Here is a 22,213-nt window from a genome sequence, read left to right on the forward strand (position 1 = left end):
CTCTCAAAGACTGACTATTCTCACATACTCCCTGAAATACAAGGCCATTAGGAGAAGGCATACTCTCTGCTCCTAACAGTGATTCTCAATTCCTTCAGTCAACCTACTCAGTGTCCCTGTCTTTTTCTTTAAGGTTCAGTTCATTCCATCCTGTCCATCTCTTGGTCGCTGTCATCTGTGGATCTCCATATCACTTTCTCTTACCCAATAAGTTCAGTGTTTCAGTCTAATACAGCCTGTATTCCCAGTTCCTCATTCCTCAACTCCAGTGACCTCTGTCTCCAGGCTATTTCATCTATGCCATAGACTGGTTGGGCTCCTGCTTGACAATATTTGCTCCAGGTACCAGAATTTCTAGTTATAGATCTACTTGACTAACTGACTAAAATGTGAACACTCCTCTTCCCAGACACTAACTTTGACTCATTTTTCAGTCCCACCAAGGATCAGTAATGGCAGGTGCTGGCACTGTGGGGCATGGTAGTTTAACCTATTTTCTTTTATGGTTTTTTGCTTTTACTTTGTGCTTCTCATTTAATTCACCAGGCTCTTAGGACATGACTTAAGTTTTATGCTTTCTATTACTTTGTTTTGTCTTTCACCACATGCATGCTTCCTGATGTATTATGGTGTGATATTGCTTATACTGTTCCATTATTTTCATCTGTAAAGTTTTGCAAATACATTTTTTTTAAACTGGTACTGCTCTTGATTACAACATCTCCCAGTTGGCAAAGAGATCAAATGTTTTCTAGCAAAATAGTTTCTGGACTCTTTTAGGTTTTTCATTTTTATTGGTTTAGTTGAATTTCTCTAGGAAATGGAGATAATCCATATTAGTGTCTTCTCCTTCAGTCGTTTATTAAACACCAATTATGTTCCAGATACTATATGCTACCTTATTCCATGATAGACCATGTTGGAATTGTTGTAATGTCTTACTACGCCTGATTTAGATATATTTTTAAAACGTAAACTTATTTATTAATGGTCTGTCTACACAGATGAAGAGTTATCATACTATTAGATACAATCCTAGTAGGATAATCATGAAATAGCACATTTCATAATGGTATGCATCTAGGGAATTTTATATTTATTTTTAAGGCAAACATATTTAATATTTAAAGGACATCATTTTATCCTTCAAAAAACCCTAAAGCTTTAAAAAATAATAGCCTTTTATTTTTCAAAATATGCAAATAGTTTTCAACACTCTTGTAAAATCTTGTGTTCCAAATTTTTTCTCCCTCCTTTTCTCCCTTCCATCTCCCCTAGACAGCAAGTAATCCAAAAATAGTTTAACATGTGCAATTTAAAGACTAAAACTTAATTAAAATTTAAAAACATTAACAACTAAATTATTTAAAAATATAAACATAATGAGGCAAAACATATGTAAAGGTTTTTTTTTTTTTGAGACATTAGGATGTGCCTGGGTACACCAAGTACATGCTTGTATGAATGTTTATGACAAAACAATTGATTCAGAAAAAATTCCACACTGGTAAAAACTTTCTCTCCACTAAGACATAATCAATTTCATACTTTTGGCAAGATTCAGTTCTTCATCTATTTCCTTCTCTCTTTAGGAGAAAATATTCATGAGAGAAGTTCAATTTCTCTTATAGCCTATAAACTTTTGTTCTCTTTTGTTTCTCAAGTATGAACTTTATTTTCTAATATTTTTATGACTTTGCCTGGAACCCACCTTTACATTGAAGTTACAAAGGGTTAAAGTATATATTGTTGGAATTGTTTTGAAGGATCTTGTCAAATTCTTCTTAAAATTTTTCAACTTTGGGGCACCTAGGTGGCTCAATAGAACATCAGCCCTGAAGTCAAGAGGACCCGAGTTCAAATCTCATCTCAGACTTTTTGACTTCCAGGCAAGAATGAAGGATGAATTTATAATAGATAGAGTGCTGGACTTGGGAGTTAGGAGGACTTTTGAGTACTGTCTCTGACACTTAGCTGTGTGACCATAGATGAGTCAATTAATCTTTGAACCTCAGTTTCCTCAACTGAAAAATGAGTTAGAGTAGATGGCTGCTAAGATCCTTCCCAGTTTTCTATCTGTGATCCTCCATCAATATATTCCAAGTCCTCTAATAATATGATAGTTCTTGGTTGGATCTCAAATTTTATATACCAATGCTTATAGGCTGGATTAATTCAACTCTGCTTATATAGATATATAACACTTGCACTGAGTCAGATTAAATTGAACTGTGGGTTAGGAACATGCTAGAACCAAATATGTTGACTTTTAGAAAGTGTTTAGAACACAAAATTTATTTACTTCAAACTATTTGTTAAAAATATCAAGGCAAAGAAATGGTCAAAATGGGCAGGTGAATCCTACATATCTTAACTATACCTGACTGCTTATATAAGTTATGCTCTTCTTTCCTTCCTTTCTGTTTAGCTTAAATGAGTCTACAGATAATGGAATGCACAGTGACCAAAGCCATCTCTTAAGTTCAGGTTTTTTGACTGACACTTCCTGTCAATCTTTCCTACACAAATAAGAAAAAGAATAAATTGGATCCTTCATCAAATAAAATAATTTTTTTTTCAGATGTGTCAGATTTTTTCATGATCCCTTTTTAGAGTTCTCTTGGCAAAGTTACTAGAGTGGTTTGCCATTTTCTTCTCCAGCTCATTTTATAGATGAAGAAACTGGGTCACATAGCTGCCCCCCTCCATTTTCCTTCTACTGAGAATATAATTAGTGATTTCTTATCTCAAGAGCATGTTAATACAGCGTTGTCTTATAACATAAATTTACATGGTTCCTTATGGATTACAAAATATTTCCTATCACAAAATAGTGAATGCATCATACAGATCAGGAAATTTTTTAACCCAGAAATTCAGAGCAAATAATTGAGTTATATGACCATGATTTTACTAATACCAAGTAAAAGAGCTGGACACAATCTTATATTTGCTAGTTCCAAATTCAGTGCCATACTATGTGGCATCACAAGTTGGGCAAGTATTTGCAATATATAAGGATGATCTCCTACAAAGGCAAAAGGTAAGCCAAGGTACTAGCACTACTTGGGGAAATTGTTGGAGATAAACATCTGCAATTCCCTCCCACCCCTACCCCTTCTTTTTGTTATCCATTTGTTCTGGTTATCCTTTAGGGCCTTCTAGTAGCAATAGTTAACTTTGCCTAATAACAATCCTGCCATGAAAAACAATGATTGCTGCCTCTGGTTCAATAGGTTCCCTCTTTTAGGGTGTGCTAATTACAGGTTTCTGCATAGTCATCTCCATACCAGTGACCTTCATGGAGCATACAAAGGCAATTTTCCACCATGGCAAAATTCCTATATTCTTGAATAGTGGAGAAGGACTCTTCTTTGGACTTAGCTAGCTCTTGTTAATTATATTTTCTCAAATAAAAACCAGGACACAGGAACAACAAGCACTTATTAAACATCTACTAAGTTCTAGGCACTATAAAATCAAAGATACCTCTGTGCACCAGAGGTACAAAAACAAAACAATGTCCTTCAAGGGGTTTATAGAAATTGAGAGACAACATGTAAATATACAAACTATATTTGAGGTGATTTAAGAGGAGGATTCTAGGAATCAGGGGAAGGAGTATCAAAAAAAGACTTCATGTAGAAGTGGCATTTGAAATGAGTTTGAAGGAAAGGATGCATTTTAGACATGGGGAATAAAGACATTGAGACAAGAAGCTGAATATTTTATGTGAGAAAAAGCAAGGCTGGTTCATTTGGGCTGAGAATACAGGAAGGAGCATAATAAATAACTAGGCCATAAAGGAAGGCTGTGACCAAAGAGAGGTTATTATTATATTTTAAACAATATAAGGAGCCATTTGTGTTTATTGAGGAGAGTGACTTGGTCAGACTTATACTTAGCAGCTATATGGAAGATGATTTGGAGTTGGAGGGGAAGAGATGAAATTAAAGTGCTGCTGTAATAATTCAAGGAGATAAAGGCCTAAAATAGAGAGGTAGCTATGTGAATAGAGGAGACATTTATGAACGATGTAATGGAGATGGAAATTACAAAGTTTAGAAACTGACTACATATGAAGTTTAAGGGAGAACTAGAAAGTGAGGATAATGCTGAGGTTATGAAACTAGGTAAGAAAAATAGGAAAATTTGGAAGATGGGTGAGTTTAGAATGATAATTGAACATGTTGCACCCCTAGAGTAGAACAGGAATGAATAGGGATGAATATATAGACCTACCAGTGAAAATTATTAAATCTGTGAAAGCTAATGAGGTCACTGTGAGAGAGGAAAAAGGACCAAGGCAGAGCCAAAGGGAATGAATGAGGAATAAGGAAAAAAGAAAGCCTGTGGAGCTATCAGACAGGAGACCAGTGTCAAAACCCAGAGAGAGGAGTGCCCAGGAAGAGAAGTCAAGGGTACCCAGATCGAGTGTCAGATGCTGCTGAGGCAATATAAAAATTAAGAAAAGGACATCAAATTTGGCAATTGAGAATAGAAAATGAGGATTTTTACTGTTTTCCGTCATTATAAAATAAATCTTCAAACACAAAATTTGTTTCTCTACTTCCTAGCTCTATTTATCTGGACAATCTAAAGTCAACTATCCTCTTCTTAGTACTGAAATGAAAATCTTGATAAGGAAAATGTAGGGGCGTCAAGGAGGGTAGTGTGAGGGATATTTCATAAGATGCCTGGTATGTGATTTCAGATGCTGGAGACAGAAAAAAATAGAGGCAAATGTCTTTCTGGAACCACAAGGTATATGTCACTGAAGTAAATGTTTCTGTAATATTGGGAATACCAGACTTTGGTCCCCATTAAATGATTTTCTGCCTTGCAGAGTCCCTTTCCTTAGGTGAAATGTACCTGAGTAGAATCACTCATTCCCTTCTGTCTGGGAGTCCAGTCCCTTCTAACTGGGGTGTGAAATTGCTCAGGACTCCCCTATCTCCATAATAAAATTGTCTGTTACTCCTGACACTTGAATAGGACAGGAGAAGGTTTTCAGTGATAACACTTTCTATATGAAAATTTACTGGTAAACTTAAGAAGATATGACTAGAAAAGATAATATTGAATATGCCTAAGATACCTAGAATGATATCTAGAGAACAGTACTATAATTGGTCTTGGATTGGTAAGGGGGGAAAAAGCAGGTATATAATAGATTAATATTATATAAATAGGATATATTTATTGTGATATACGTAGATATAATTTTTATATAAGGATAATGTTAGCAAAAGCATCTGTAAGGGATGGAAAGTAAACAAAGCTTCCAAACTTATGACTTTATTTCAGTCATAGCATAATGAAAAAAGCCTATTGGTCTTTAAATAATGGGATTTTTGTTTTGTACAGGAAAGTCCTTCATTCAACAACTATTTATATAACATTTATCATGTGCAAGATCAAACACCTTTATGATCCCCTCCAACAATAAATACCAAGGCCCTTTATGTCTCTGACTATATTAACCTTTTCTTAAAGAGAAAGTTATAAACAATTCAAGGTCAGATCCTCTAAGATTTGCCAAGTTGTACAATTTAGTTCAGGTGAAACAGGTGAGAAGGTGAAAATTATGTTATGAAAAATAAGCTCACATAGAAAACTGAATTCACATTATTCTAATTATGTGTAACTTGTTAATTTTTTTTAATGATAGCTTTTTATTTACAAGATATACACATGGGTAATTTTTCAGCATTGACAATTGCAAAATCTTTTGTTCCATATTTTCCTCTCCTTCCTCCCACCCCTTCCCCCAGATGGTAGGTTGACCAATATATGTTAAATATGTTAGAATATAAGTTAAATACTATATAAATATATATATATATATATATATATATACATGTCCATACAGTTATTTTGCTGTACAAAAAGAATCAGACTTTGAAATAATGTACAATTAGCTTGTGAAGGAAATCAAAAGTGCAGGTGAACAAAAATAGAGGGATTGGGAATTCTATGTAGTGGTTCATAGTCATCTCCCAGAGTTCTTTCACTGCGTGTAGCTGGTTCAGTTCATTCCTGTTCTACTGGAATTGATCTGGTTCATCTCATTGTTGAAGATGACCATGTCCATCAGAATTGGTCATTATATAGTATTGTTGTTGAAGTATATAATGATCTCCTGGTCCTGCTCATTTCACTCAGCATCAATTCGTGTAAGTCTCTCCAGGCTTTTCTGAAATCATCCTGTTGGTCATTTCTTACAGAACAATAATATTCCATAATATTCAAATACCACAATTTATTCAGCCATTCTCCAATTGATGGGCATTCACTCAGTTTCTAGTTTCTGGCCACTACAAACAGGGCTGCCACAAACATTTTGGCACATACAGGTCCCTTTCCCTTCTTTAGTATCTCTTTGGGGTATAAGCCCAGTATTAACACTGCTGGATCAAAGGGTATGCAGAGTTTGATAACTTTTTAAGCATAGTTCCAAATCATTCTTCAGAATGGCTGGATGTATTCACAATTCCACCAACAATGCATCAGTGTCCCAGTTTTCCCACAGCCCCTCCAACATTCCACATTATCTTTCCCTGTCATTTTAGTCAGTCTGACAGGTGTGTAGTGGTATCTCAGAGTTGTCTTAATTTGCATTTCTCTGATTAATAATGACTTGGAGCATCTTTTCATATGGCTAGAAATAGGAAAAGTTTTCTTAATTGTAAAATATCCTATTTTCTTCAGACACAAGATTCTTTAACAGAATATAAATAATAGCTCATATTTATAAAGAATGTTAATGTACAAAAATTTTTTTCTTACAACCCCGTGATATAGCTAGTAGACATACATCCATATTTCAAATCTGAAGAAATTGAGAATCAGAGAAGTGAATTGTTCAGTGATGTAGCTAAGTGACAGAGCTGAAACTTGAAACTAAAGTCTTATGATTTCTGTGCTTTTTAAAATTTAAGCATGAATATTTTTTAAAAAGAATGAAAATATGATCATAATCTTTGAAAATCTTTGAAAATAAAACTACATGTGTCTATATTTAAACACACACATGTGCATATGTTTACATAAACATATACATACAAACATACATACACATGTACATATAGAGAAATTTAGAGTGTGTGTGTGTGTGTGTGTGTGTGTGTGTGTGTATGTGTACCAGCAATTCACAGTCCCACCCTTCCTCAACCCTTGCCAATAAAAACTTTGGAAGGAAGGAAATGGAAACTAATAAAAATCAAATTTGGGACTATCCGTGGATTCAAACCGCTGATGTATCTGCTGTGTCTATTAGCACAGGAACATTTAGGGAAACAGTTAGCTATATATACACTTACATTAAAGAGCAGACAGCAGTTTGTCACTAGGTGACATTTAAATCCTAAAAAAGAAAGTTCTACAGTTGAAGCAAAGTGTTGTTTGGTGGAATCCAATCATTAATTTTTCAAGCAAAACACAACCCATCAGAGGACATATAATACTAGTTCAGGAAGGGAAAAGATTTAAAGAATTTTGTATATATTCTGAAATTTCAATAACATGATACAAAATGGTTTTACTCCTCATTTCCTAACAACAGCTTTGCTAGTTTAGGTAGCAGTACTACAGCAGCAGACAGAATTTTTTTTTTCATGTATCCAGACAGCAATTCCTTTTTTCTTGAGTCTTCAAATACGCCTGCCAAAAAAGTAAGAAGGAAATGACTTTGTAGTTTATAGACAAATTACAGTCCAGAAATATATTTTCAACTTAAAATCATAAAATTTCAGAGCTTGAAAGGACTTTGGAAATCATTAAATCCAACTCATTTTACACATGAGAAAACAGAGACCCTCTTTCTTAGTAACATATAAAACTTTAACTCTCTCTATACCATTTTTCCAAAAGAGAAATAGTCAGAAGGGGCAGTCAGCTTCACACTGTTCTCCCTGGACAAAACTGATTTGCTTCTCTGGGCCTGAAGAGTAGTCAGTCGCATTGAGATTTCTGACATAAGACAAATGGCCATTTGAATATTAATCCTTTACACTGTCCACCACCTTTCAAAGACTTCCACATTCATATCTCATTTAATAACCCCTCTAGTGAAGCTGGATATTTAATTTCTAAAAAAGCAAGTGCTACAATTGAAGCAAAGTGTTGCTTGGTGGAATCCAATCATTAATTTTTCAAGCAAAACACAACGCATCAGAGGACATGTACTAGTCAGAAAAGAAAAAGATTTAAAAAACTTTCTATACATTCTGAAATTTCAATAATATGATACAAAATGTTTTCTGGAATTAGAAAATTCTGGTTGTAGTTTGTCTGAACTTGGACAGTTAATTTCCTTATAACCTCTCTGTGCCTCAGTTTTCTATCCTATAAAATGAGGATAATACTTGTTTCCGTCATAATGAGGTATAGTCACAATGAAAGTGTTTTGTAAAATGTTATATAAGAATGATCTATTAATTCCCATATGGACTTCTGCTTCTAGAATCACAGAAAATGAGGTTATCATGACTTTTTAACTTAGTGTTTAAATATGGATTATCATAGTCCATGTAACATTAGAATTGTACAGGACTTTAAATATTATCCAGTCCAATCCTTTTATTTCAAAATGGAAAAATGATTCTCTTAAGGTCACACTACTGTGTGTGTTGGCTTGGGGATATATGCTTTGATCAAATTATCTTTTTCTACTTCCTGAGATAAAATGGTTTGAACACATATACCTGAATAGTGAATCACAGCATAGGCTGAGGAAAATGGTAGCCAGGATCATCTTTGAACTTGCAAAGGAAAAAATGTCCATATTATATATTTGCTAAGTTAATGTTATACTGCAGTAAATTCATTTTGCTTCAGCAAAAGCCAAGATTTTTCTTAGTGGAGTGTAAGGGCTGTAAGAAAAAGGCCTTTCTTTCATTGGCAATGAAAATGAAGTTTTCTATTGTTTCTGGTAAAGAGGCTCTTAACAAATGAACTTTTTTCCTTAGTATTTTTAAGCTATTTCTTTGCATTTTACTGTGTTTTTTAAAACAATATTATGAGATGGGATCTATAGGCATCACCTGCCTACCAAGAAGTTCATGACAAAAAAAGGTTTTAGGATCATATATAAAATGTTTAGCCTTTAATGCTCCTCCTTGATCCCAATCTACCTTTCTAACCCTGTTATATATTATTCTCCTTTCTTTCCATTACATTACACCTCTTTAAAAGAGTCTGCATCTCAATAATGACTTTCCTCTATGTCTTGAATGCTGTCCCTTTTCACCTCTGCTTTTCAGAAATCCTTTTTTCCTTTAAAATTATGATGAAGAGTCCTTTTACATGAATCTTTTCTTGATCTCTGTGGATGTTCATGTCTTTCCCCAAAAATATTAATTTCTATTTATCTTGTATTCATTTTGTATCTGTGTCTAGCACACAGGAAATGCTTACTAAATGATTGTACACCACAGCTTCTGATTTCTAAATTATATATGTAGATCCATAGTTATACTATACTATACATATTATAGATAGTTTATATGTAGATACATAGCTCTTTAACTGCAAAGCAGTTTATATATACCATCTCATTTAGGCCTCACAAAACTCATGAGAGAGGCTAAAACTACTTGGATCCTCCCAGCTCTAGAGCTATGATTCTATGAGTTTCAGAAAGATGAAGTCACATATCTATAGTGTGATGGCTGAGAGGATTTGAACCCAGCTCTTCCTGGTCCCAATTCGAGCCTTTTCTCTGCTCTGTGACACTGGTTTTGCTTTTTATACAATTTATTTGACATCTGACCAGCTGTGCTCAGATCCTGTGCTTCTCTTCATAATTTTTTCTTGCTGGCTCAAACTGAGCTAGGACCATAGAATATTATAACTAGAAGTGTCCTTAGAGACCATCTTTTCTAACCCCTTCATTTGTAGGTAAGGAAACAGATGTTTAACACAAATGTTAAATGACTTTTTCAGGATTACAGAGGTAATAAATGACAGATCTGTATTTTGAACCCAAGTCCTCTGCCCTAGGTTCCAAAGGTAGTGGAGTTCTAAGTAAGTAGCAGAGTTTGAATTTGATTCTAGGTCTTTGATGCTACAAAGCAGGGCAGTTTGGTAGACAGTGGAGAGAACACTGGGCCTAGAGTCAGGTGGACTTGAATTCAAACTTGGCGTCAGACTGGACAAGTCACTTAATGTTGGAATCTTTACAAAGTGTTAAGCCATTGGAGTTGATTTGATCTTAGAAGAAGATATTTTGGGCCAGAACTTGAAACTAAGTACTAAGTACAACTGATGGAAACAATGCTTGTGTTCACACCGATGGAAACAATGCTTGTGTTCACACCTTTAGAGAGCTCATAAGTATCTAAGAACTCAATGGAGTTCACATGTTTGGGAGATTTCAGAGAGCATGCTGGGAGATATCCCACAATCCCACTCTCAGAGAAGTAGCATAAATACAGTTCCAGTGAGCAACTAAAGGGGGTTTTGGGGGAACGCTGACTGGGGTTGGAGCGGAACACTCTGGAAGAAAGCCTACAAGCCCTATCTTCAAGGCAAGAGATTCATGGCATCTTCCAACTTGGTGCTGGCTGGAGGCTGAAGAAAGCAGAGGCAGAAGCAGAAGCCAAGGACAAAGCTGCAAGATCTCTTGGAGCCAGGCAGAGAGATAGGCCTCAACTAACTGGCTAATTTGGAAGGAGAAATAAACGTTTGCATTTTTACCAGCTGGCTGCGATTTTGGAGTAATTATTTATTTCAACTGAGACTAAGGCTGCCTCCAGAAAACCACCACAACTTACCCCTGTTTGCCTTAGTTCCTAATCTGTAAAATGAACTGAAGAAAGAAATGACAAAAAAAACTCACTTCTATCTTTGTCAAGAAAACCCTGACTGGGATCACGAAGCCTATGATACAACTGAAATGACTGAACAATAATAACAAATACAAAGCAATTAGGGAAAACTTGGAGAGGAAGAGAGAAAAGTAACTTCCAGGAGGATATAGCACCTAAACCAAAAGAATTAGTATAAAATTGTGAAAAGTCTTACATGCCAGATTGGAGCATATATCTCTGGGATCATTCTGCTCCCTATTTGGGAGGGTCATGGTAACATCTACGCCTTAAGGAAATCAGTTTAGCGGATGCCCGGAGGAATACAGGGAAAGCAGAGACTCATTTAAAGTGCAGGCTTTAGGAGAGGAGAGTGGAGGGAGTAGAGAGAAAGGGACAGATTGGCAAGAAAGTCATAAAGAATCTCTAAGACTCAGCAACTGATTGAATACGGGAGTGGTAGTCTTGAGAAAAATCGCCTTCCTTGCCTCCACTTCCAGCCATTCCTGAAGTCTTAGATAAAACTTCACCTTATAAGAGGTATTTTCCCATCCCCTTAAGGCCTTCTTTTAATTTATTATCTCCGATTTATCTTATCTATCCGCAGCAGATTTCCTTCTATCTCCCCTACTACTGGGGGAGCTTGAGCATAGTGCGGACTTTTTGCCTACTTTGCATCTCTAGTCCTTCTGGCACATAGTAGGTGCTTGAGAAAGGCTTATCAACTTGCAGGGAAGGAGATGGACAGGAACTGTGACTGCGGGAGGCGACACCGTAGGAGATCTCGGGGTGTTTGTGCGAGGGAGTGGGCAGTCAGATCTCGGGGTGGAAAAGTGGCCAATGAGGAAGTGAAGGTTGACGAGCGTAAAAGACTCCCGAATCCGGGACTGGGGGAGGGGCTGGTCTCCGGGGGTTTAAAGACTAATAGAAATTTAAAAAAAGCCTCGGATTCCCTACTAAAGAATTCCGTTTTTTCCCTCAGCATTTAACATCTTTTTTTTTTTTTCCTCCGGGAGTTAAAATGTGTGGGTTAATGCTAAATCACAGATGCTGACGGCTCCCCACCGCCCCAAACCTCGGCTTAGAAGCTAGCTCCAGGGACGCTTGCGAAAAGGATTATGGGAGACGCCTGTCATCCTCAAGAACGCGCTCGCGCCGACGTGCCCGCAGCCGGGGGGGAGGGGGGGGAGGGGCGGTTGCGCGCGTGCGCAAGGGAGAGTGAGCCTGCGCCTGCGCGGGCGAGGACACGGCCCTTGGCGGAGCAGCGAGTCTCTGTTGCCCGAGCCTTTGGGGTAGGAGAAGCGGGACGACGGGGTGGGAGGGTTGCGAGCTAGGCGTCGCTGTCACCCCTTGATCTCGTGACGCGGACCGCCGGGCCCCTTCCTGCCCCCTGCTAGGCGGGCGGGCAGCCCTCTTCCCCGTTCTCTTTATCCTGGGGGCCTGGGTCCGCACACACCTTCCCGCGGACCCCCTGGCGCGCCCGGGCTCGTCCCTGGGCGGCCAGACCCGCTGTGGGCTTGCGAAGGGTGGGCGTTGGAGAGTAGGGGAAGGGTCAAGGGTTAGGTGGGTGCTCTGCAGCGCCGCATTCGGGAAACGGGACCCGGCGCGACCCCGGACTGTGGCCTGTCAGCCGGCAGCCGCAGGGGCCCCGGTGCGGGGAGGCCGTGGAGGGGCTTCGGGGCACGCCCTGCTTCCAGGGGCCTGAGGCTGACTTGCGAACGCTTGGGGAACTGTCTTCCACTGCCCCAGTTTTTGCTCCCTGTACATAATGCTTTGTAAGGTACAAGCAGAAGACTTGGAGCACCGGGCTAAGTGCCTCTTCTCCGATCCCTTTCCTTCTCCTCTCCGTGTCACGTCTTTCTTTTGATCATTAATTTGACAGATGTGCTCCTGTGCCTCATTGATCAGCCCGGAGAGGGTTACGGAGATGTCCCTGCACCCGGGGAGTGGGGGCGAGAGTGGGGGCGGGGAAGGGCTTACTGTACAATAGGGAGTGGGCACCCGAAGAGCGAGATGGCATGGACAAAGAATACCCAGGCTGCCTTCAGTAAGGTTGTGTCCAAAGGCCTATGGTGTTTAAGGAAAGTTTTCCTGAAGGGGTAGAATTTCAACAGGTTTAAGGGAATATAGAGCCATGCAAAATGTATCTTAAAAGTCTTTTCCCTTTCGCGTCCTTTTTCCCACTAGTCTTTTTCTGTCATTTGTGTGCCCTCTCCCAATTTTGCTTCCTTCTTTCCTTCCTTCCTTCCTTCCTTCTTTCCTTCCTTCTTTCCTTCTTTCCTTCCTTCCTTCCTTCCTTCCTTCCTTCCTTCCTTCCTTCCTTCCTTCCTTCCTTCCTTCCTTTCTTTCTTTCTTTTTCTTCCTTCCTTCCTTCCTTCCTTCCTTCCTTCCTTCCTTCCTTCTTTTCTTCCTTCTTTCCTTCCTTCTTTCTTTTCTTCCTTCCTTCCTTCTTTCCTTTCCTTTCCTTTTCCTTTCCTTTTCCTTTCCTTTTCCTTTCCTTTTCCTTTCCTTTTCCTTTCCTTTTTCCTTTCCTTTTTCCTTTCCTTTTCCTTTCCTTTTTCCTTTCCTTTTTCCTTTCCTTTCCTCCCCCTCTGCTTCCTTCCCTCCCTCCTTCCTTTCTTCCTTCCTTCTTTCCTTCCTTCCTTTATTACTTCCTCTGCCTTCTTGATGTATCCTCAGACCTAGAGTTAAGGAAGGTTCCCTAATAACCAGAATTAAATTGTATATCTCTTTACTCTTCTTCCAGTACATTAGGAACTATCTGCATCTGGGCCTTGGCTTTTGGGAGGAGGTAGCATTTGCTAGAAAATTCAATGTTTCTTTTACTCTCCCTTCTCACTTTATTTTCTTTTTGTGTGTATGTGTGTATTGTATCATCAGATTTAAGCTTTTTCTTGTGTAGCAAGACATCTTTCTTGTAATGTCTATAGAATGACAGAGTGCTTTGTATATAGCAGTATAAGAAATGCTAGTTGAATTTAATTTCAACAAATAATTCAAATCTTCAGTATATTCATAATTTGATACTTCAAAGTGAGTGCATTCTTTTTTTAAAAAATTATTTTTAATACACATTGCTTTATGAATCATGTTGAGAGAGAAAAGTCAGAGCAAAAGGGAAAAACCATGGGAGAGATAAAAAAAAAAAAAAAAAACAACAGAAAAAAAGAAGGGAACATAGCATTGATTTACATTAAGTCTCAGAGTTCTTTTTCCAGATGCAGATGGCATTTTCTGTCCAAAATCTATTGGAATTGCTTTGGATCACTGAACCACTGAGAAGAACTAAGTCTTTCATAGTTGATCATCACACATGCTGATATTATATTCAGTCATACACATAAATATTTCTCCTTTTCTTAAAAAAAATGTCAGCCACTCAGTTAATGAACATTTATTTATTAAGTATCTGCTATGTACCAGGCACTGTGCTTAGTGCTGGAAATGCAAAGAAATTCAAAAGACTGTTCTTGAACTCACAATCTAATGGGGAAACAACATGCAAACAATTATATAGAAACAAGCTACATACAGTTAAATAGGAAATAATCAACAGAGGGAAGACATTAGAATGAAGAGGGATTGAGACAGGCATCCTGGACAAGGTGAGATTTTAGCTAGTACTTAAAGGAAGTCACAGAAGCTAGGAGATAAAAATGAAAGGAGAAAGAATTTTTGTTTTGGGCTATAATTAATTAAAATACTTGGAGCTGAGAGGTGAAATGTCTTGTTTATGAAACAATTAAGAAAGCTATGTGTCAGTGTAAAGAAATATGTGTATGTGTGTGTGTCTATTTTTGGAGGGGATGTGTGTGGAGAAGAGCAGTAGATTATAAAGTGTAAGAAAACAAAAAGAGTATACACACACATATATATAATTACAACTTTTTATTGACAAAACATTATGCGTGGGTAATTTTTCAACATTAATCCTTGCAAAAACTTCTGTTCCAATTTTTCCCCTCCTTCCCTTCATCCCCTCCCCTAGATGGCAGGTAGTCCCATACATGTTAAATATGTCAAAGTATGTGTTAAATACAATATATGTATACATATTTATACAGTTGTCTTGCTACACAAGAAAAATCGAATTTAGAAAGAAGGTAAAAATAACCTGGAAAGAAAAACAAAAATGCAAGCAAACAATAACAGAAAGAATGAAAATGCTGTGTTGTGATCCACACTCATTTCCCAGTGTTCTTTCGCTGGGTGTAGCTGGTTCTATTCATTACTGATCAATTGGAATTAAATTGGATCCTCTCATTGTTGAAGATAGCCACTTCCATCAGAATTGATCCTCATATAGTATTGTTGTTGAAGTGTATAATGATCTCCTAGTTCTTCTCATTTCACTTAGCATCAGTTCATGTAAATATCTCCAAGCCTCTCTGTAATCATCCTGCTGGTCATTTCTTACAGAACAATAATGTCCCACAACATTCATATACCACAGTTTACCCAACCATTCTCCAATTGATGGGCATTCATTTAATTTCCAATTTCTAGCCACTACAAAAAGCACTGCCACAAATATTTTTGCATATATAGGTCCGAAAAGGGTATATATTTGAGAGCAGGAGGGGCAATAGGTTATGGACGGCTTTGAACATCAACAGGGAATTAGTTTTATATTTAATTATGGAAGTGATAAAGAGCTACAGTAGTGTAATGCAGTGACATGATTTGGTCATTGGGAAAGTTGATTTGGCAGCTAAATAGAATATAGGTAGTAGTAGGGAGAAACTTGTGGCAAGTTAGCCAGCCAACAGGTTATTATAATAGGGTAGGCATAGCATAAGGAAGGCCTACATCAGGGTGGTAACAGTAGCCGAGAAAAGAGGTTTTATTCTGGAGATGTTGAAAAAATAAAATTGATAGGCTTTGGTAATGGATTTAATATGGGGCTGAGAGATAGTAACAATGGAAAATGAGACTTGGGTTGAGAGCCTGAAGGACTGAGAGGATGATGGAGTCCTCATGGTAATAGGAAAGTTTGGAAAGAAGAAAGGTTTAGATGAATTCAGATTTGGATGCGTTTGAGTTTAAGATATTAAGGCAGGATAAGTAGATTAGAAAATCATCAGCATAGATGATTAAATCCATGGGAGCTGGTAAGATCATTAAGTGACATACATAAGGAGGAGAAGAGAAGATGGCTAGGACAGAACCCTATGAGACACCCATAATTAACAGACTCTTCTGGATCCTCAGGATCCAGCAATAGAGACTGAGAAGAAATGGTTTGATTATTAGGAAAAGAACTAGGAGGGAGCAGTGTCCTGAAAACCTAGAAAGAGACTAGCAAAAAGAGCCTGTGTCAAAGGCAACAGTGAAGTCAAGAAGAGTAAAGATTGAGAAAAGGCCATTGGGTTGTCTATTAAGACATTGTTGTGCTTTTTAAGTTAGCACTTAAATTCAGTATTTTTGAGCCAAGTTTTGTGGCTATGTGAAGATATTGATGCTGAAATTTGCTAATTTGATTCAGTTAACTCAGTTCAACAAACATTAATTTAATATGTGCCCTTATACTGTTTTGGTTTCTGGAGTTACAAAGATAAAAATAACCCAATTTTCCTTTGAGTTTTGTTTTAACATTTGTTTAATAAGGCAACTAGATCAGTTTAGTGACTTTAGGTGTGTATTTCCAAATTGCTTTCCAAAATAACCAAGCAATTTTACAGATTCACTAACAGGATGTTAATATGCCTACCTTTTCACATCTCCAACATTTTCCATTTTTGTCATCTTTGCCAATCTGATGAGTGTGAAATAGAATTTTTCGAATTATTTTAATTTACATATTTCTTATGATTAGTGATTTGTATAGTGATTTCTTATAATTAATGATTTTTCATTTGATTGTTTGCCTTTCTTCTTTTGACAAATGCTCATTTATATCCTTTGCCTATCAGGAATGGCTCTTGTTCATGTATATTCATATTTATTTCCTTGATTTTGCATATCAGATCTTTATCATCAAATATTTTCTTCCACTTGTTTTCCTTCCATGTTTAACTGCATTGATTTTGTTTCTACAAAATTTTTTTCATTTTTATATAATCCTAATTGTTTTGTCTACTGTGATCCTCTGTATTCCTTTTTTGGTCAAGAATTCTTCCCCTGTCCATAGTTGTAAAAGGTATCTTCTTTTCTGCCTTTCTAGTTTATTTTATATCAAGGTCTTACAATTCATTTGGAGCTTATCGTGGTAGATGTTATGAAATGTTAATCCAAACCAGATTTTTGCCAGCCTGCTTTCCAGTTGTGGTTTTGTTGTTAGTGCTAATTGTAACATTCCATTGGCAGTACCTGGGTTTGGAAACATGTATTGCTTCTATGAAGAATCTGCCTCCCCCTCAAGCTTCCATCCTTGTTTGAAAGGAATGGCATAAAGTGACAAAATTTCTCAGTTTCATTGTTTTGTTTCCTACAGAGTTCCTGAAGTACTCTCCATAATTAACCAAGCTTTTTTCACTACCATGAAGATTTTAGATTATCACCTGAATTCCAAGTAGGTATATACTCTGCTTTAGAAGTTCATGTTGAAAAACAAGAAATTCTTCCAGCTGTGAATTTTTACAGAGGGATACCTAAAAGATTGTATTTAACTAAAGAGACCAAACTGAAGAGAAATGTTTTAAACTACTATGGAAAGCAAAAAAATATATTTTGCTCTCATTAAAACATAAATATACATACTGTGAAAGTGTCCTGGTGGAATAAGCAGAGGCGCAAAAACAAAGACAAATCCTAGTTTTAAATAGATTTATACTTACAATTTTGCTCAAATTCTCCTCTATGCATGGATATACTGCTTCTCCTCTGGATATCAATCTGAATGTGTTAAAGAAAAAAACCAGTTGATGGATGAGTCGGATGATGATTTTAATGAGCTATGCTCCAAACTTCTTCGAAGAGTGAGGAAGAAAGGGGCCAAAGAAGGCCTAAGAGAAACAAGGACTCAGAAGGAGGCTAGTAGCATTCAAACAAAAAGCAAATCGAAAAGGACCAAACTTTCAACTAAGACCAAAGCCAGCCATGACTCCACAGAAAAGAAAAAGGAGCTGGGCAAGAGAGGTCTGGTACCAGGGAATGAAGGAAAATATGAAGATCCTTCCCATGAAAGTAGAGTGGCTCCCACTTCAAAAAGAGAGGAAGATGTGCTTGCAGCTGCTCAAAAAGAGTCTGTGCCACAACCAAGTCAACCAAAAAACTGGACAGGTAGCCAAATTAAATTCCTGTTTTCTTTTTCTTTCTGATTTTAACATTTAATTTTTCCACTTACATATAAAAACAATCTTAATATTTGTTTTTTGTTTTTTTAAATGTTCAATTCCAAATTATTTCTCTTATTCCCTCCTCCCCACCCCCATTGAGAAGGCAAGCAATTTCATATAGATTATATATTGGAGTCATAAAACACATTTTGTTATGTTATAAAAGAAAACAGACCAAAAAATAAAAGTAAAAAATAATATGCTTTGATTTGCATTCATACTCTCATCAGTTCTTCCTCTAGAGATGATTTTTCATCATCATTCTTTCAGAATTATCTTAGATCTTTATATTGCTGATAATAGCTACATCATTCACAGTTGATCATTATATAATATTGCTGTTACTGTGTACAATGTGCTTTGGTTCTGCTTCCTTCTGTTTTCACCAGTTCTTGTATTTCCAGGCTTTTCTGAAAGTATCCTGCTCATCATTTCTTTATTTTTTTTTATTTTTGGTAATTTAAAAAAAATTTATTTTGAACTTAAAAACAAAAAAACAAAAAAGAAAACATTTCCATGTACACAGTACAACATAAAAAGAGTACTCAATATAAAACTGAATTTCCATTTCATTGTTTACTTTTTTTTGAAAAACATATGCACTGCACATTGTTTTCAAAACTACCCTGCTTTTCTCTACTTTCAAAGTTTTTTTTTTGTTCTTTGTTGTATACTTTTTTTCCCCCTCTTTCTCCTTCTCTCATAACTCTACCCTAGAGAAGGCTACCATTGAACACAAATGTGTCTCTGTGTATATACATATATAAATGTATGTATGTGCACAAAATCATACTGTGCATGTTTATGTTTATCATGTGAATAACATTTTCCTTCATAAGTCTTTTGTAGTTGATTTAAGTATTTGTAATAATCAAAATGATTTAGTCATTCATAATTGTTCTTAGAACAATATTGTTACTCTACACAACATTCTCTTGGTTCTGATTATTTCACTCTTCATTATTTCACACAAGCCTTTCCATGTTTTTCTAAAATCAACCAGATTATCATTTCTCATAGGACAGGTGTGTGATATCATAATCATATACCACAACTTATTTAGCCATTTTCCAGTTGATAGGCATCCCCTCAATTTCCAGTTCTTTGCCATCACAAAGAGAGCTGCTATTCTTTTCCTTTTTCCCTGCCCTTCTTGAGAAATAGACCCAATGGTGATATTTCTGGATCAAAGGATGTACAAAGTTTTATAGTTCACAGATCCACTAATAGTGAGTTAATACTCCATTTTTTTCATATCCCCTCCAACATTTGTCATTTTCCCCTTCTATCATTTTAATCAATCTGATAGGTATAAGGTACTTATCTTGAGGTTGTTTTAATGTGCATTTTTCTAATAATGATTTAGAGAATTTTTTTATTTGACTACATGTAGTTTTGATTTCTTCATCGAACAACTGCATATTCATATCCTTTGACCATTTATCATTTGGGGAGTAACTCATATTCTTGTAGATTTGACAGAGTTCTTCATATAATTGAGAAATAAGACTTTTATTTGAGAAATTGTCTATAATTTTTTTTTCCCAATTTTCTGTTTTCCTTCTAATCTTTGGCTATATTGGTTTTATTTGTACAAAATCTTTTCAATTTAATGTAATTGATCCATTTTATACCTCACAATGCTGTCTGTCTCTTGTCTATTCATAAATTGTTCTCCTATCCATAAGTTTGATAAGTAACATTTTCTATGATATTCTAATTTTCTTATATGTATTCATTTTGACCTTATCATGGTAAATGGTGTAAAATATTGTTCTGTGCCCAATTTCTGCCACATTGATTTCTAGCTTTCTCAACATTTTTTTTTTTAACCAAATAATGAATTCTTATCTCAAGAGCTTAAAATTTTACATTTTTCAAACACAAATTGGCTATAATCATTTGCTACTGGGTATTGTATATCTATCTATTCCACTTATCTACCTTTCCTAGCCATATATCTTCGATAATTATTGTTTTATTGAATAACAAAATCTGGTACTACATTTTCCCTTTTTTTCATTAATTGCTCATTATTTCTTATACCACAATAGTATTATCACAGTCATGAAACACAATTTGTTTAACCATTCTCCAGTTGAGGAACATTCCTTCAGTTTTTAATTTTTTGCCACCACAAAAAGAACTGCTATAAATATTTTGTACATATACATCCTTTTCCTTTTTTTTTTTTTTTTTTTTTTTTTTTTGGCATAAACTAATAGTAGTATTGCTGGGTCAAAGCATGTGCACAGTTTTATAGCCCTTTGGGCATTCTTAATTGTTAAATGGTTGGATCAGTTTACAACTCCACCAACAATTCATTAGTGCTCCATTTTTTTATGTCCCCTCCATCATTTATCATCTTCCTTTTCTTTCATATTAGCCAATCTGATAAGTGTAAGGTAGTACTTTAGGAAACTCCTGTTTTTTTACATTGCATTCAAAGTACTATAACTTTAATTAGTACTGCTAATAATGTTGCTTCATATAAATTTTATCTTTGAGAATCTTTTTGTTCTAGACTTTCTGCTGCTGTTGTAATATTACATTAAAAAAAATATCACATCTACTTGGAAGTTATTTATTTATGAAGATAAGCTATTTTTTTTTTTAACATAACGTCTCCAATTTATTTTCAAATAGTGTAGTACAACAATATATTTAGGCTAGCGGAAGTGTTTCTACCATGTCAAATGAATGTTTCCAGGGGATCATGTTTTTTAGAAATCCCTAACCATCCCCCTTATTCTTGATTTTGACTTTATTTATCTTCCTGTTTTGTAATTTTTCCCCTTATTATGATGCCTTTGGTATCCAGCCATGTGTATACATGTAATCATATATAAGTAGGAAATTAGTTGTAGCATTCTTAGAATAGAGCACAAGGAGTAAAGGCCTCTAACCTTTATTGTTCTTAGATAAGTGTCTGGGTTTTTTGTTTGTTTTTACTGCTGTTGCTTTTTTAACTTCTCATATATTAATGCCAAGAAGTTTAGATAGTGTCATGATATATTTTGCCATCTGTGGAGGAAAGGAACTCTAGAAATGAAAAGGCTTTGTTAGCATCAGTACAGTCTTTGAGTAAATCTTCAAATCCTTTGACAATAAAAATCCTATTCAGATTTAAGAATCAGAGAATATGTCAGTGAAGGCCATTATTTAAAACAGACTATTTCATCTTATATTTTAGAATAGGATTGTATTACTGTGCATAAGGTGAATGGGTTTTAGATATTTTTTCCTTTGTCAGTAGGTGTTCCAGAGGACTCTTCTCAATCAGCATCACACTCTTTGAGTGCTCTGTTACCAAGTGTCTCCAAACCTCGGACAGCAGAGCTGGTGTTGCAAAAAATGCAGCAGTTCAAGAGAGCAGATCCAGAGAGATTGAAACATGCTCCTGAAGGTTGTTCAGTAGAAAGTATATTTAAAGAAAATGTCCCAAAATCCATTCAGGAAGAGGATACACTGAATAATGGTAAGGTATCTTTTGGAAAGAGTCAAGAGGTTACAACTAGGAAATAGAAAGTAGGATTCCTAGCATTATTTCTCAAGTTCTTTGAGAGAATCTTCATTCTTCTTTACATCCTAGGCAGTGTGAATCCATCTCTGTTAACAGAATACAAAGGGGAAATACAAAGAGAAATTGCTCCATTGATGTACACATCATACAGAAGATATCCTTGGCTACTAGACATCAATCAAATTTTGTCTTTTATTTTATTTTATTTAATAGCCTTTTATTTACAGGTTATATGTATGGGTAACTTTACAGCGTTAACAATTGCCAAACCTCTTGTTCCAGTTTTTCACCTTTTACCCCCCCAACCCCTCCCCCAGATGGCAGGATGACCAGTAGATGTTAAGTACATTAAAATATAAATTAGATACACAATAAGTATACATGACCAAACCGTTATTTTGCGGTACAAAAAGAATCAGACTGAAATATTGTACAATTAGCTTGTGAAGGAAATCAAAAATGCAGGTGGGCATAAATATGGGGATTGGGAATTCAATGTAAAGGTTTTTAGTCATCTCCCAGAGTTCTTTCTCTGGGCGTAGCTGGTTCAGTTCATTACTGCTCCATTGGAAATGATTTGGTTGATCTCGTTGCTGAGGATGGCC

The 22,213-nt window shown here is 36.1% G+C and overlaps 1 protein-coding gene across 4 annotated transcripts in view; it reads left to right on the forward strand.

The window, feature by feature from the left end:
• Nucleotides 1-12,010: 12,010 nt before the first annotated feature.
• The window catches only part of SLX4 (SLX4 structure-specific endonuclease subunit), a 45,079-nt gene continuing 34,876 nt past the window's right edge, over nt 12,011-22,213 (forward strand). For 3 of the 4 annotated variants that reach the window (XM_023497725.2, XM_031945616.1, XM_031945617.1), the window contains exons 1-3: nt 12,011-12,100; nt 17,242-18,029; nt 21,339-21,563. In XM_023497725.2, coding sequence (XP_023353493.1) covers nt 17,672-18,029; nt 21,339-21,563 — 583 coding nt within the window. In that variant the 5' untranslated portion in view covers nt 12,011-12,100; nt 17,242-17,671. The remainder of the gene's footprint in view (nt 12,101-17,241; nt 18,030-21,338; nt 21,564-22,213) is intronic. The other variant, XM_012543184.2, reaches the window with a different exon arrangement.

Source organism: Sarcophilus harrisii, chromosome 1 (assembly GCF_902635505.1).
Source record: "Sarcophilus harrisii chromosome 1, mSarHar1.11, whole genome shotgun sequence".
Taxonomy (NCBI): Eukaryota; Metazoa; Chordata; class Mammalia; order Dasyuromorphia; family Dasyuridae; genus Sarcophilus; species Sarcophilus harrisii.